The following is a 13,223-nucleotide window of genomic DNA, read 5'->3' as shown; positions in this document are numbered from 1 at the left end:
TGCTCCGCAGAACATCTACCAAGCCAGTAGTCAGCAAATTCTAGATCAGCAGTGGTCTCGCGAAGCGGAGGAGCATGCCGGCCGTAAAAAGACCGAGGTGGTGGCATGCTGGGTCGCACTAGGTCATATCATCAGCAGCCGAAATAGGCGCCCCGTAACCTGGAGTCTCTTAAAGCTCCTCGATTGAAATCCTTGCCAGCTACGTTCTTAGAAGGAGGGAGGGCTGCAAGTCGAGCCGCGGGACAGAGGTATCGGGGATAAGTAGTAGGTAGCACGGCACAGAGACACGCAGCGTACAGCCCACCGCATCCACCGAGTTGTAGAATCCGGGAACTATTGTGCCCTCATCTGTCCCCGAATGGATAGCCAGCTGTCCAGCGGATGTGAACCTTACTGACTGTTACTTCGCTATCTCAAATGGGCGTCGCCGTCGTTTCAGCCCTAGTATTTTCATTGTCATCAAGTACCTCGGTTCGACTCATATCGTCAACGTTTATAGAGCAGAGCTCGTTATATATTAGCACCCGCGTTCTAGAACGGAGGCTCTTCTGCACGTCATTGCTGACTATTTCAATTCCGGCTTCACTGCGACAAATGATCCAGATACTATAGCGTTCTTCGGTCGAGCGTGGGTACCCTCGCGTCGTTCTCGTGCCCAGCAGCAGCGTTAGAGACATGATGATGATACCTTACTGATACTAACAACAGATTGAAGGATTCCTTGGTTTGAGGCTATATGATGATTGTAAACGTTAGTCACAAATTCTATCCATTTCGGTATCTTGGACCGCCCTTCGCCCTACAGACTATGTCAGTGAGCCAGTGCACAACGCAGGTGGCAGGAATCATCGCCAGGCCTGAAGACAACCTTTGGGTCTTGGGTGGTCCCGCTCCATGTTTCCTATTCCGGTAGTTGTAGTGTCGTTGGGACGACGAGATCCGGCCTTCCAGCGTTATGTATTCACCCTTTTACCTCAGACGGCAGGTGCAGATCAAAGCAGGGCGGACCGATCCTGCCTGCCTTCCACAACAGGCTTTACACAACCGAACTAATCTGAAATACGTAGGACAATGGTAGGGGGCCCAGCTGTTCCCAGCATTCTACGTCGCCTGTTAGCCGTTCCACTCTCCTGGAAACTGCTTGAGCTGCGAGGTCGTGGCTCTAAATAGGGAAGTGACCGCCCCTACCCTGAACAATGAACAGAACTCCCTCCCGCCCGATCTCGTCGGCTGAAGAGCATCCTCGACGATAGGCCCCCTTAGAGGCCGCCTTGTTTCATAAGTGAAACCGTTCTTTGTCAATGTATTATGATCTACAGCTATCGCCATGTACCCTCGTCGTTCCAGTCTTACGTCTGCCGGCCTATAGCAGCCCACATTTTGTGCGTCTAGAGCCTTCTAGGTAGAGGGTTCAGTGCCAACATCATACCATACAGTAGGGAGCTGCGTATGTCGTGGTGTTGAAATCAATTTTAACGTACGTACGAACAGTTATCCTCATGTACACACGTATCCAACAGTCCGATCCATACTCAACCCATTTTTCGGCGACAGGTGCTCACCTGCAGCTGTCAACCTACCTCCTGAACTGCACCCTCGGACTTAAACCCTAAATAGAACCTCAAGCCGCCTTGGCCATGCTTCATTCTAGCCAAGACAAACTCCTATACACTTCACTATCTCGTCCCTCCATGGACCATAACACACGCCACACCTATCATCACCATCATTCCTTCTGTATCAGCATCCGGCGTAGACACCGTTCCCTCCCCACGGGCTTTACTACAAAAGTAAGGCGAGTTACTACTAGAGTCTAGCATAACGGTCACATACTGAGCATACAACTGTATCTGGCTTCTGCTACTGTAAGTTCTCTAGTTTGAGGGGTGTTGTGTTCACACCGACCTAGGTACACTGCAACTCCTACTACAGTGTCGATGCTCCCGCACCGCCCTGGGTCCGCCAAGCCTTTAACGCCACGTAGGATAGCGCCCAGGGCGGCATTCCCAAGGCCCTTTAGGCGGAATTCGATGCGTTGAGCGGCGAGTTTCTGTGCAGAGGAGAGTAATAGGTTGATTTGGTGAGGAAACTGACCCAGCCTGCCCAGGATGGAGCGCTAAGCGTGGGTCGTTATCGGGCATTTCCCGCCCTCCAGCTTCACATACATACCTACTTAAGTATACATAGACAAACAAACACACAGCTAGTCACAAAACAAGCCATCTAAAGAGATGCCGTACTACCGCATACGATTAAATTAGTTCATCATCTATAGGCTCGCGTCCGTAGCAAAATCAGCACATACATCTATGTCGGTATGCCTTTCCCGCCTTAGTCCCTTAGACCATCTTAGGACAAATCTTTATTAGTGTAATACTCAGTTACATCGATCCCAGTTCGGATCCTGTCTTAAAGTCTAGGACGAACTCTTAGACCTAGAGTTCACCTCAGGGGCATCTGCAACTTGCAAGCGGACAGCATAGCGCCCTAGTAGGCAGGCACGTCCGTCCCCTGCACTCTCCACCATGATGATAGCTAACTTTATGTGATACCCACAGCAAAAGGAGACTAAACAGTGTCCACCCAGTGGTGACCAGCGACATATTAAGACGGGCATGTAACTCCCAACTCATTATATTATGCCCACCTATTAGAAGGCAAAGTAACGCGAGTGAAGTGTAGCCCATGTGTAGTACTTGCCGCCGGCAGTCACGGACACAGTCGCTAGCCTGCCATGAAGTAGTTCCGCGCCGGTTAGTCTCCAAGCATCCCAAACCTTACTCCACACTTGGATCTATCCATCCGCACGTTGCGCCCCCATTCTAAGCTAGGTTTGCGGTGCGCCCTGAACCTTTTCAACGACCCACCCACTAGGAATGGAACGACAATGAGGGGGCAAGCGAGCGCTTAGTAGAAGGAAGAGGTGAGCAAGCTAGGTACACGAAGTTCTAAAGATAGGGTAAAGATAGGGATGCTAATTTCAGAAGCATGCCTTTACAAGAACACTTCTGATGTCCCTATCGAAACGCCTCTTAACCTGGACGACAACCATCTTTTAATACTTATCCTTCTCTAGTATAACTCTTTAACTGAGCTTGTTTCGGGGGGTGGGGGACTCACAACTGGCTCGGAGCATCTCGCTCGCGATCTTCAAAATCTCCATCAGAGTGTCCATAGAAGCATCAAGCGTCAATGGCCGGAGAACAGTAGGTGCGTTCAATGAAAGCACATCTGCTAGTGAACTTCCAACCTGGGACAACTTCTCCAACATGCTAACCCTGTTTGTAGCAAAGGTCCTCTGGGGTGAGAGTTGGAGGACAAGGACAATGTCTCGGGCTATGCTTAAGGGATAGCCTAGCGACATACTATCGCAATAATTCGTGCTCGTCAGCGTCGTCGCTGACAAGCACAGCTGCCACACAACAGTCTTAAGCCACCCGCATGTGACGAAAAGCTCGGCTTGCTGCGACTCGGGGTAGGCGGACACATCGGCGAGGCAGTTTGACAGGGCTCCCTGCAGCTGGCACAGCTGCTCATGATCTGGGGGTTTCGCCGGCTTAACCGTCTGACGTTCCGTATAAGAGTTCCACGCTGTAATGAATTCGGCATCGAAAAGCCGGAAGAGGGAGATCAGATCAAGAAAGCCATGCAGGATTTTAGAGTCCGCAAGGAGTGGATCGAAGCGAGGTAGGTTAATTGTGGAATGCAAGGCCAGGGTCTTATGTCGCTGAATCGCGAAAGCACGTTCCGTGACGAAGAGGACCCAAAATGCCCGTCTAGCTTCCCTCGCAACAGACAGGTTGGTCGCCTCCTCGTAAGTGGCTTCTTCATGGTACCTAAGCGTCTGTAGTATAGTTATCGCTTCACGTAGGTAGAACCAAGCCGCATAGTCGTTGCGGGGGCTAGAGTGTGCACAATGCAGCATGAAAGAGGTTTGAACTTGTGCAAGGGACTGGTTGTCCGCGAGGTGACAGAACCGCCTTGATCGCAGCACTTCAGAGACCAAGAAGTCGGCCGAGGGCTCCGAGAGGTCGTAATGGCTGCGCTGACGAGACAACTCTGGCGAATCAGCGGCAGAGGCCGACGACGCGTCACGGTCCGGAGCGACGGTGGCGCAACAGGACACAATAACGCCATAGCATCCGGGGCATTGGGCGAAGTTCCGGATGTACTCTTCTATACGTTCTCGATCTATCATTGGTGTGATGGGATACTTATGCGTCAAGTAGGTGTCGAGAGATTGTCTGATTGTGTGAGTCAACAGTTGAGGCGATGGCTGGAACGTCTCGTCTGTCCCAGCCATGTCCCACTGCACCTTACATGTCGAGCATGTCGAGCACGAGCGAGCAGCGTGTCCATCCGTAGGCTGAACTCTTCCCGCTGAACTGCTGTAGTGCAGATCAGGATTTCGTCCCTTCTGCTGTCGAATATCAGGTCTCTGTCCATATCTCGGCCCTTTAGGTCCCGGTCTCTTTGGAACTGCGTTATATGAGCAAACCACCTTAGCTAAGAGACAGTTAATGCACTGGTGACGCCCGTCGCACCGAATTTTACGGATGTGGCAGGTATCACACGCCTGTCTGATCCTTTTCGTGGCCCGTTTCCTCGGCTTAGACACAGCTTTTAGTGGGGGCATCTCGTCCTATGAACGAGTGTCTCAACCAAAAGGTCTGCGTGATCGCATTTGAACGATGGCGCTAAGGGTTCACTTCCACTATTACGTGCTTTACTATGTTGATGGTGTGCTTAGACCTGGTTTGAAACATTCTATCCCTGTAGGTGGTTTTAGGCTTGCTATATTGGATTCCGGCAGAGGGTCGTTTCTGCAATACTCACTATATCATCTTCGTTTTCAATCCGACTTCTAAGGGTATCTCGTTAAGAAGGGACGGCGGGAACTAATACAAACTAAGGCGTAGAAAGGTGACGAAAAAGGGGGGCAAAGGGGGTGGGCGGGGTTAAAGGGGGGCGACTGAAGACGAAAGGCCTCGCCTATGTATGTGTGTCTCCATCCTAGACCGAGAATAGAGTTTGGGAGGAGGGAAATAATAGACGTCCCCACTGCAGCAACGAGCTAGTGCGTAAGATAAGGGACAGGCTCTATTGAGGAAGCCAGTAATTATACACTATTCCTGACGCATTCGGCTTAGGCACCAAGCTAATTCATCCGTTCATCCGGCCACAACTTGCGGGCTTAACGTTGCAAGACTAGAGGCGCGTTATCACCAACCACGCCACCAGGTTGTAGGCATTAGTATCGGTCTTAGGCTCTTGGAGCATAGCTAGCACATATTTCACAAAGATAAAAAAGAAAGAAGGAAGGGAAAAAAAAGAAAAAAGGGAAGCAAAGCAAGGATTGGGGGAAAAGAGCGGTAGGAAGAGTTGCAGGGCAGCTCGCCCGAAATAGCCAGTAAAGTCCGTCGCCTTCTTATTCTCTATTAACCAGCATGCTTCTTCAGTCGGAAACCACACATGGTCCCTAAGATAAGATCATTACACAACAGCTCGACGCGCGCGTATCAGTAGATCACACTCAATCAGCGATATGAATGATAATTATTAGGGGGCCCTGGGGGACATAGCAAAACCGACCCCAGCACGCGCGAGCGAAGGTGGCGGTCGCCACTATAACAAGTCAACAGAGGTAAATCTAGCCTCTATAATCTAAGCCAGCCATGCTATTGTGAAGTCTATGCCTTCCTTGTTAATACGGAGAACATGGATAGGTGTATCAAGTATATAAGAATATTCTCATTTTTTGTTTACTCAGTTCATCTTCACTTTAGCTCAGCCCAGCCTCAGTCATAGACTAATCGCAGTCTTCTGACTATTTAGAGGTCTAACTTAACTGCACTAAAGTTGATGTCCTACCCTGGCTGTGTATATGCAGATGCTCATGCTAGGAGATCCGATCGTGTCGAGTTATTGAGAATCGTGTTCGAGAACCGGGCTTTCAAGCCCCGCGCATTTTAAATTCCACGTCGCGGGGTTCGGCTGCGTATCGCTGCGATTTGCGCAAAGTACACCGGGAGAAGTCCGCTCAAAGTTTTCCCGCCATTCTCGTAAGGTTTAGCGCCCCGCCGGCAGTCTGTCCATTGGTTACGAGCTGTCTAGGGCAGCTAAGTGTGACACAATCGATAATAATACTACGTGTAGTATTGTGATCCCCTGTTCCACGCTGAGGTATATAGTTGCCCAGCTATAGGGACGAACAGCAGCATGCGTGGCACAGTACGATACTTGGGGTCAGAAAGAGCACCCGCCGCCCCGGACACCATGACCCCCACGCCCGCGCCACCATCCTCGGCGTTGAGCCTGTTTTCCAACAGTCCCACACTCAGCTAGCACCAGACTGCAGCTAAGGGGAGCGTTCATTTCACAAAGCAGGACGTCACAGGATATAGCACTAGCTACGTCGTGGTTAACCTATAAAACAAGAACAAAACGCATAATCATTGTACTCAACTAAACAAACCTTAACATACCGGCTAAGAGTAGTGTTTACTATTACTTAATATCTCCGTCTGTAGTATGCCGCATAGTCAGCTTTGTGCGATGTGCCTGCAGACTCGTCCCACCACTAGCATTATTGCTTCCTACTCGCTATAGGGATCTTTCGGACCCAGGCACTATCGGCCGCCTGGCTTTGACACTACTGACTCCCTTGGTTCAAAGCATGTAGATTTGTGTGGTTTGACTCCAATACTTCTAAGGCTATCTATAGTGGTACAATGGGCCTCGACCATTGCAGGTCTTCCACTGCGCTGCCCGAAACCTGAGGTCTCCTTCTTCTCACAACACATACAATCGCCGTAACCTTCAACCCCCAACGACTAGACAGACACAGTTGTAGCTCATGTTCATGAAGTGAAGTGCTGCGCGTTTGTCTACGACAACCACTATCTAGCCTCAAACTAGTAAATGTTCCCGTCTCCACTACGGTTTTTCCGTTCTAATTCTGGACAACCCCGTTGAACTAGGGTCAAATGGCTAGTAAACCCAGGATGATTTACTCTGAAACACACCGAGGGAGACGCCTAGGCCCGTCTTTACTATTTAGGGTTTCGTAGCCTGTCTACGTCAGCCTGCTGATGGGGCTGGAGAGTAGGGGCCGGGGCACGTTAGCTAAAAGAGAACCAAGCCAAGCCAGTTATTGGCGTTGTGGGTAGAATGGTACATGCGTCGAGGGGACGTGTTTTGTTGGATTGACTAATCGCGTTATCTCCTTCCAGAGATTCCAGTGATTGTGTCAGAGATCTAGAGAAACATTGGCTAGAAGACTCAACCTCACTCTTCAAGATGAACTCTTTACTATCACGGTCGGAACAATAACCTATAAGGGAGGCAAGCGTGTTAATGTCTAAACACTCCCTCTAGTCTTCTCCTCACGGTTCTTCGCCCATCGCCTCGGCTCTCCATAAGCAAGAGAGAATCTAATGGGCATTATCCTGTCAAGACTATTGATACGTACTTATTCAGGGGTTCCTGCTAAAGCCATGAAATCTCTTAAGTTCCTCTATCCTACAGCTCTGAATATACCTAACCTTGGTCCTTTGTAGCAGCATCATAGCTAGCTATAGATCTATAGCTTTCCCTGGGCGCCTCAGCCGAGCGCTCTCTGCTGAATTCTAAGAGCCCCCCCCTACAGCCCCCCCTAACCCGCCTGCCCGCTGTTATACCTTGATAACAACCGCGGTATTCTCACGCGTTCTAAGGACTAGGACCTTTCATTAAGCTAGTAACAGGAGGTTGGATGTTACATAGAGGCATTAGTCTTGCAGCAGACAGGCATTCTAATACGTAAGGTATAATCAATAGTGTTAACATGAGCGGGGTTTAATCATCCAACTTAAACGAACGGAGGAGCGGACTGAAAAGTCAGCTCTGTAAGTAGTCTAGCTTATGCTTAGGCTATTGTATCGCTAGGAACTAACTTAACCACGCAAACCAATAACGCAAGTATATATGGAGACTACGATATTAATGATATTCTCTATCGCAAAACGGCTTGTCTCAAGCTATAGCCGTATATTACAAGCTAAGACAAAGTTGTGTGCTCTGTTCAGAAGGTGAAGGCTATATAAGTATTGCCACACACGCAGCCGATACAGTCCAAAACAGCTTATACAGGCTACGCCGACGTTCTTCGTAGACGATCCTTTAGATAGACGAAACGACAGTAACATCAAGAGGCCCATCCAAGCATCTAAGTAAAGTAGCTCATTGGACAAACTGTAATCACATTCGTCCAATGCTGGACAGCGCTGCCGCAAGTGCAATAAAGTCAATTTTGCCCCTCATACTTGTTAACTTGTTGATTTTCCCCCTGGGATTTGATTGTTGGTTAACTTGCGAGTTAGTCAATTACAGCAAGGTCTTACCTACTCCGTCTTCCAGCTAGTAGAAAGACACATATTCTAGTCCCCATCCCCCTTTCTCCGTATCGATTAGTGGAGCAATGCCTTCCTTAAGTAACATCTAGTCCAAAGCCTTATAGCAAGTTTCTTGCTATTGTTGCTATTGTTGCTGATGTTGTTACTATTACACAGGCTATGACGCCCCTCTGCCTTCAAGCACCACTTGCGAATCGCTTACTTATCTAACTATATGCTTCCTAATAGAGCAGCGGATGGGATACGTCCAACCGAAGGGCTGGAGGTACCACGACGGGAGGCAGGACTTCTCGGGGGCACCTATTTATATTAAACCCAAGGTAGTAAGTGAGACCCCTACCCCTATCAACGGGAGACTCGCTGCTCTGAAACAGAAGAGCGGACATCTAACATCAAAACATATATTCATAAGCCCTAATCCGGCAGAATATCCTACCTGGGCCGTCAGCACGTCCTGTATATACACTTGCTCTCATGCCCCCTAGAGAAAGTGTACCTAGGCTGCTTCTATCATATGTCTTTTGGGTTTTAGGATGTTGATATTAATGCGTCGTTGAGGGGAGATTTATAGAGCCATACCACGATGGCGCCTCAGTTGTCTCATGAAAGCTAGACATCGAACTGTGGAAACCTGAATAGCGGGTTGAGATTGGAAATCCTCCCTCCACTTCACTAGTGAAGAACAGAGCCCCCTAGCCTGCCTGGGAGGTGTTATCAAGCGCTAGCCATAATAAGTCATTATAGCATCATCTCTATGCCCTGCGCCGTCTGCAGAGATGGGTAAATAGCTCGTTCCTACTCCGAGAAGGGGTTCATCGGACCATTGGAACCTGAATGGGGAGGGGGGTGGGGCCTTCGAGACCGTGGTGTGGAGGGCCTGTTCACCTACCCACAATTACTGGACCAATCTTTCAGACGGGACCTGCTAAACCGACCGGGCCGCTCGGCCGTCAGCTGTCACACCTATCCAGCGTGGTTCGCGACTAGCGCGCAGCACTCCCCACCCTTCCCTCGCTCCGGATCCCGCTGGCGGTGCTGTGCCTTGGCACTCCCCGCAGGACTGCTCCGGCTGGAGATGACCGAGACCCCGGCGCATCCTCATCACCTCACCCCAAACCACGCAGCTGTGGGTCTAGACCTCAGCAGGTGGATACTGTAGTTTTGTAGTTACAGAGTCGTATTCGACCGGGCCAGGTTGCAAGATAGCGGGAATCAGGTGCAGAATATCTCCCTTAACAGCCGAGAAGGAGATTGGAGGATACATTGTCGGCAATTGCTTATGGTCGGCCACCCATGTCGTCGGTTTAGAGTTTCGGCTTCGCGTTTTCACCATCTATCCAAGGGGCCAGTGCGGCGGTGCCTGCATGTCTGGCCTGATTAAGCACGACATCCCTGATCCCTCCCTAGCCCTACTCCGTACCCACCCTCTGAGGCGTTCCTACTCCTGGCCAAACGTCCACAATGAGTGATAGTATCATTGAGTGGGGTCTACAAAGACAGGGGGTAGGATTCATTGAGATCTTGGAGAGAAGCATTCACTGAGCGTTCTGCGCCCGAACGGCACTAATGATAAATGCAATTGAAGCTGCTAGCGAGGTACCTATTGATCCCGAAGTTCCGGCCTATAGATGGATGGTTTAATTGAATTGAGAAAGGGTTTGGAGAGATCTAATTAGACCATTTCCCATGGTTCATATTGAACCACCCCAGAGCTAACAACTTCCAACTCGTCCTTACGTAAGCATCCCAGTATAGCTCCTATGATCGAGACAACACAAACGTCCGCCCATTTCCATGCCATCTAATGATAGTAAAACCCTATCCCAACAGTAACTTATAGCCTATAGCAAACAAACATTCCAGGGTATATTTTATCTCGAAGTAAACAAAAGCCATTATGGAGGTTCTTCTGTTAAATCGGACGAACATGTCCAACTGCCCGTTGCCCTCCCAGACAGCCGAGCTGAGCTGTGCTACTAACGTCCATATTCAGACTAAGTCCTCGGCTAATACTACCGCTGAAGGGCTGGTTCATACGAACTAACGTGGTTGGCTGGTGAGGTTGAAGACTTCCCTGAGGTGCACTCCGTCGATCGTATGCCCGGTTATGATAATGTTCAGGTCCTAAATTGGGTGCCGAAGATTATAAGCGGACGGAAGAGACTAGCAGGCGCGGAACGCCGGGCGCCAAACCATGGACAAGCGGCGCAGCCGGAAGACATCTTGATAGTGAAGTTAGTATGCCAATTGCTGTTAGAAGACTAGGCGAAGAAGGAAGCAGTGATTGATCCAGGAGAATCACGCAAGTATTCTGAAAAGTAAAAAGCGCTAGGAAGTAGCGGGATATTAGCAAGGGCCTACCCTTGGGGTTCAAACTTTAACGCTGCTGCTGAGCGCTGCTCCTTGCTCACGAGGAGCTGCTATAGTAGTACGGGAGAAGGTTGCTTATAGACCAACACAGCAGTCATCAGTTTGTATTGCTTACGGTCGTAGCTGCATGTCTGTGTATAGGGAGAAGAATAGGTTTAGGATGAGATGGGAGACGAGAGGTCTTTCCATAAATGGGAGGCGATGTTTGCGACTTTCGCTCAGAAGAGGCAGCAGCAGCAGCAGCAAGACCACCGGTTTATGACAGTAGGCGCCAAGGTTAAAGCATCTCCCCACTGACGAATACTGACAGGCTCCTTTCAACCGGGTGGTAGACGGAAGAAGTAACCATTCTAGTTACGAGGACGGCGAAGGAAGATGTAACGTCTGCTACGGATAAGCATAGCTCGTTCCTAACCGCAACAGCCTAGACACAACAGCAGAAGATCGCAAGGCAGCCCAGCAAGCATTCTATACGATGGATAGACACCCTAATATGTGCTTGTGATTAAACTTTGTCACGGACATTCCCCCTCGATTGATCAGATATCTCCTCACCTTAACTACACGTCCTCTAACGACAGACACTTAAGTGTCCACTTGGTACTCTCCTTCGATATCGAAGTTTCGGTATTCCGCGTTACTATCTGACTAAGTTATCCCTCGCATCGGCAGTGCTGGCACGCTGTATGCGAGGTACCGATCGAGCGGACTATAAACCGGAAATGCCGATCCACGTTTGAGGCTCAAGGCCCTTCCCCATTTTCCCCACCCGATATTATCTAGTCGATCGGTCTCATCTTTCAGCAACGGCTTTAAATGTCCATGACACCCCTAATATAAACGTGGGCTCCGGCCTTAACATCAAAGCTCATTACCTTCTTCACAGCTTTCCTTTCTACTCATCGCTATCGAGCCAATTCGACACTATGACTAGCTATCAATTACCTTCACTCCACACACTAAACCGCAATATCCACAGAAGCTATCGAGTACATCCACTGTCTTGAAACAAAGCTCTCCATGCCTGCCTTTCCTCGCAAGCCTCGACGCCATCGGTGCGGCAAGGCCGCCTCCCCTATGCCCATAGCATATACACCTCCGTGGGTAATTAGCAGGCTCCCAACAACTAGGCTTCTTCCGTTAGCTTTAACCTAGCCATCAAGTCCACCTGCTAGGGGGGACTGAGCATGGCCAGGCCAGAGATACTAAGGTTAAGGTATCCTGAACCCCAAACCCGAGGAACCCCACGGCGGTCTAAGCCAGCGCACTAAGACCTCCAAGTTCAAGATCCACGTCGATACCACCGCCACCCGGGTACTCCGGTATTCTGACTGTTAACTACATCGTCGGGCCGTTGATCCGTCAGCCGAGGAGCACGAGAGCACCTCAAACTTCCCTTAACAAGCTCACTAATGTGATGACGAAAGGGAAGATCATCAACACCAACTTTAAGCAGCGCGCGGGGCCCTCGAGCCCCGCGGTAGCATGCTGCATTCGACTTTGCGATGAGAATGGTCCATGGAGTCATTGACGTGACCGCAGATAGTGCTGGCAGTAGCATGACCGACATCCATATTGCCTCATCCGCCGGCGTCCGTCTCGGCGACGCTGTTGTTGCCAAGAAGCTCCTCGTCTTCAAGAAGAAGAATGCTAGAGATCCGGTTCCACGTATCAATCTCTATACCACACATAATAAATATCTGATACTGTGACCTAACAGGGATCGACAGGCGGCCTGTCAAAACATGAATTGCTCACGGAAGGGTTTCCCCCTTCGGTTTCCTTAGGGCCCTGTCATTCTTCCGAGGTGACAGAATTCATCATCTAGCCGTCTCTCGGTCTTCCCAGTGCAGCAGGGGTAGCCACGATATACTCGATTTTGCGCAGGGGATGAGACTTAGCTTGCTATATAATGAGGAGTTCCACTTTAATACTAAACCCAAAGGTGAAGAGAAGCAATCAACTACCCAAACATCAGACGTCGGGCGGCCTACAACGGGGCAATCAGATGACACGATCGCGCGAGCGACAGGAATTCACTCGGAACAGAAGGACTGTACTGAATCCACTATGATGTCGCAATGAGATGGTCCTGGGCGTAGCAGGTTGGTAACTGAGTGTTCACCTCTGGTAACCTACCTAAGGCAGGTGATTAATCACCTGGCAATGGTCTCACCGGTCAGAGGCCCTGTTATCCTCAACCTTGCCCAAAAGCTTAGTAGTACTTCTCGCTAAATGAGTGTTGGCCGGTAAAGCTTCAGTGAAAGAAATCGTAGTAGCGAATGATACGGGTGGCCCTAAACCTAGAAACAAACGTGTTTAACTCTGGGCTTTATAGGTTATGTTTAAGCTGGTCGCATGATGGCAATAACCGTGTAGGAAAAGGAATTCTCGCCCATACGTAGTGAAGCAGATATATCGGCACATGCGGTCGGTTTATACAGGGTTAGTATATCAGTG

The 13,223-nt window shown here is 49.8% G+C and overlaps 1 protein-coding gene across 1 annotated transcript; it reads right to left on the bottom strand.

Moving 5' to 3' along the window:
- Positions 1–3,085: 3,085 nt before the first annotated feature.
- CGCA056_v015134 (putative sucrose utilization protein SUC1) lies at positions 3,086–4,303 on the bottom strand (the record flags this gene model as incomplete). Its single annotated transcript, XM_037330375.1, has 1 exon — positions 3,086–4,303. One exon carries the CDS (start codon positions 4,301–4,303, stop codon positions 3,086–3,088), a length of 1,218 nt encoding a protein of 405 aa, XP_037171233.1.
- Positions 4,304–13,223: the final 8,920 nt, after the last annotated feature.

This window comes from Colletotrichum aenigma (genome assembly GCF_013390185.1).
Source record: "Colletotrichum aenigma strain Cg56 chromosome Unknown KSG_Cg56_contig41, whole genome shotgun sequence".
Lineage (NCBI taxonomy): Eukaryota > Fungi > Ascomycota > Sordariomycetes > Glomerellales > Glomerellaceae > Colletotrichum > Colletotrichum aenigma.
Note: the sequence above shows the minus strand (reverse complement) of the source record. Positions and strands in the feature narration are given on the sequence as shown.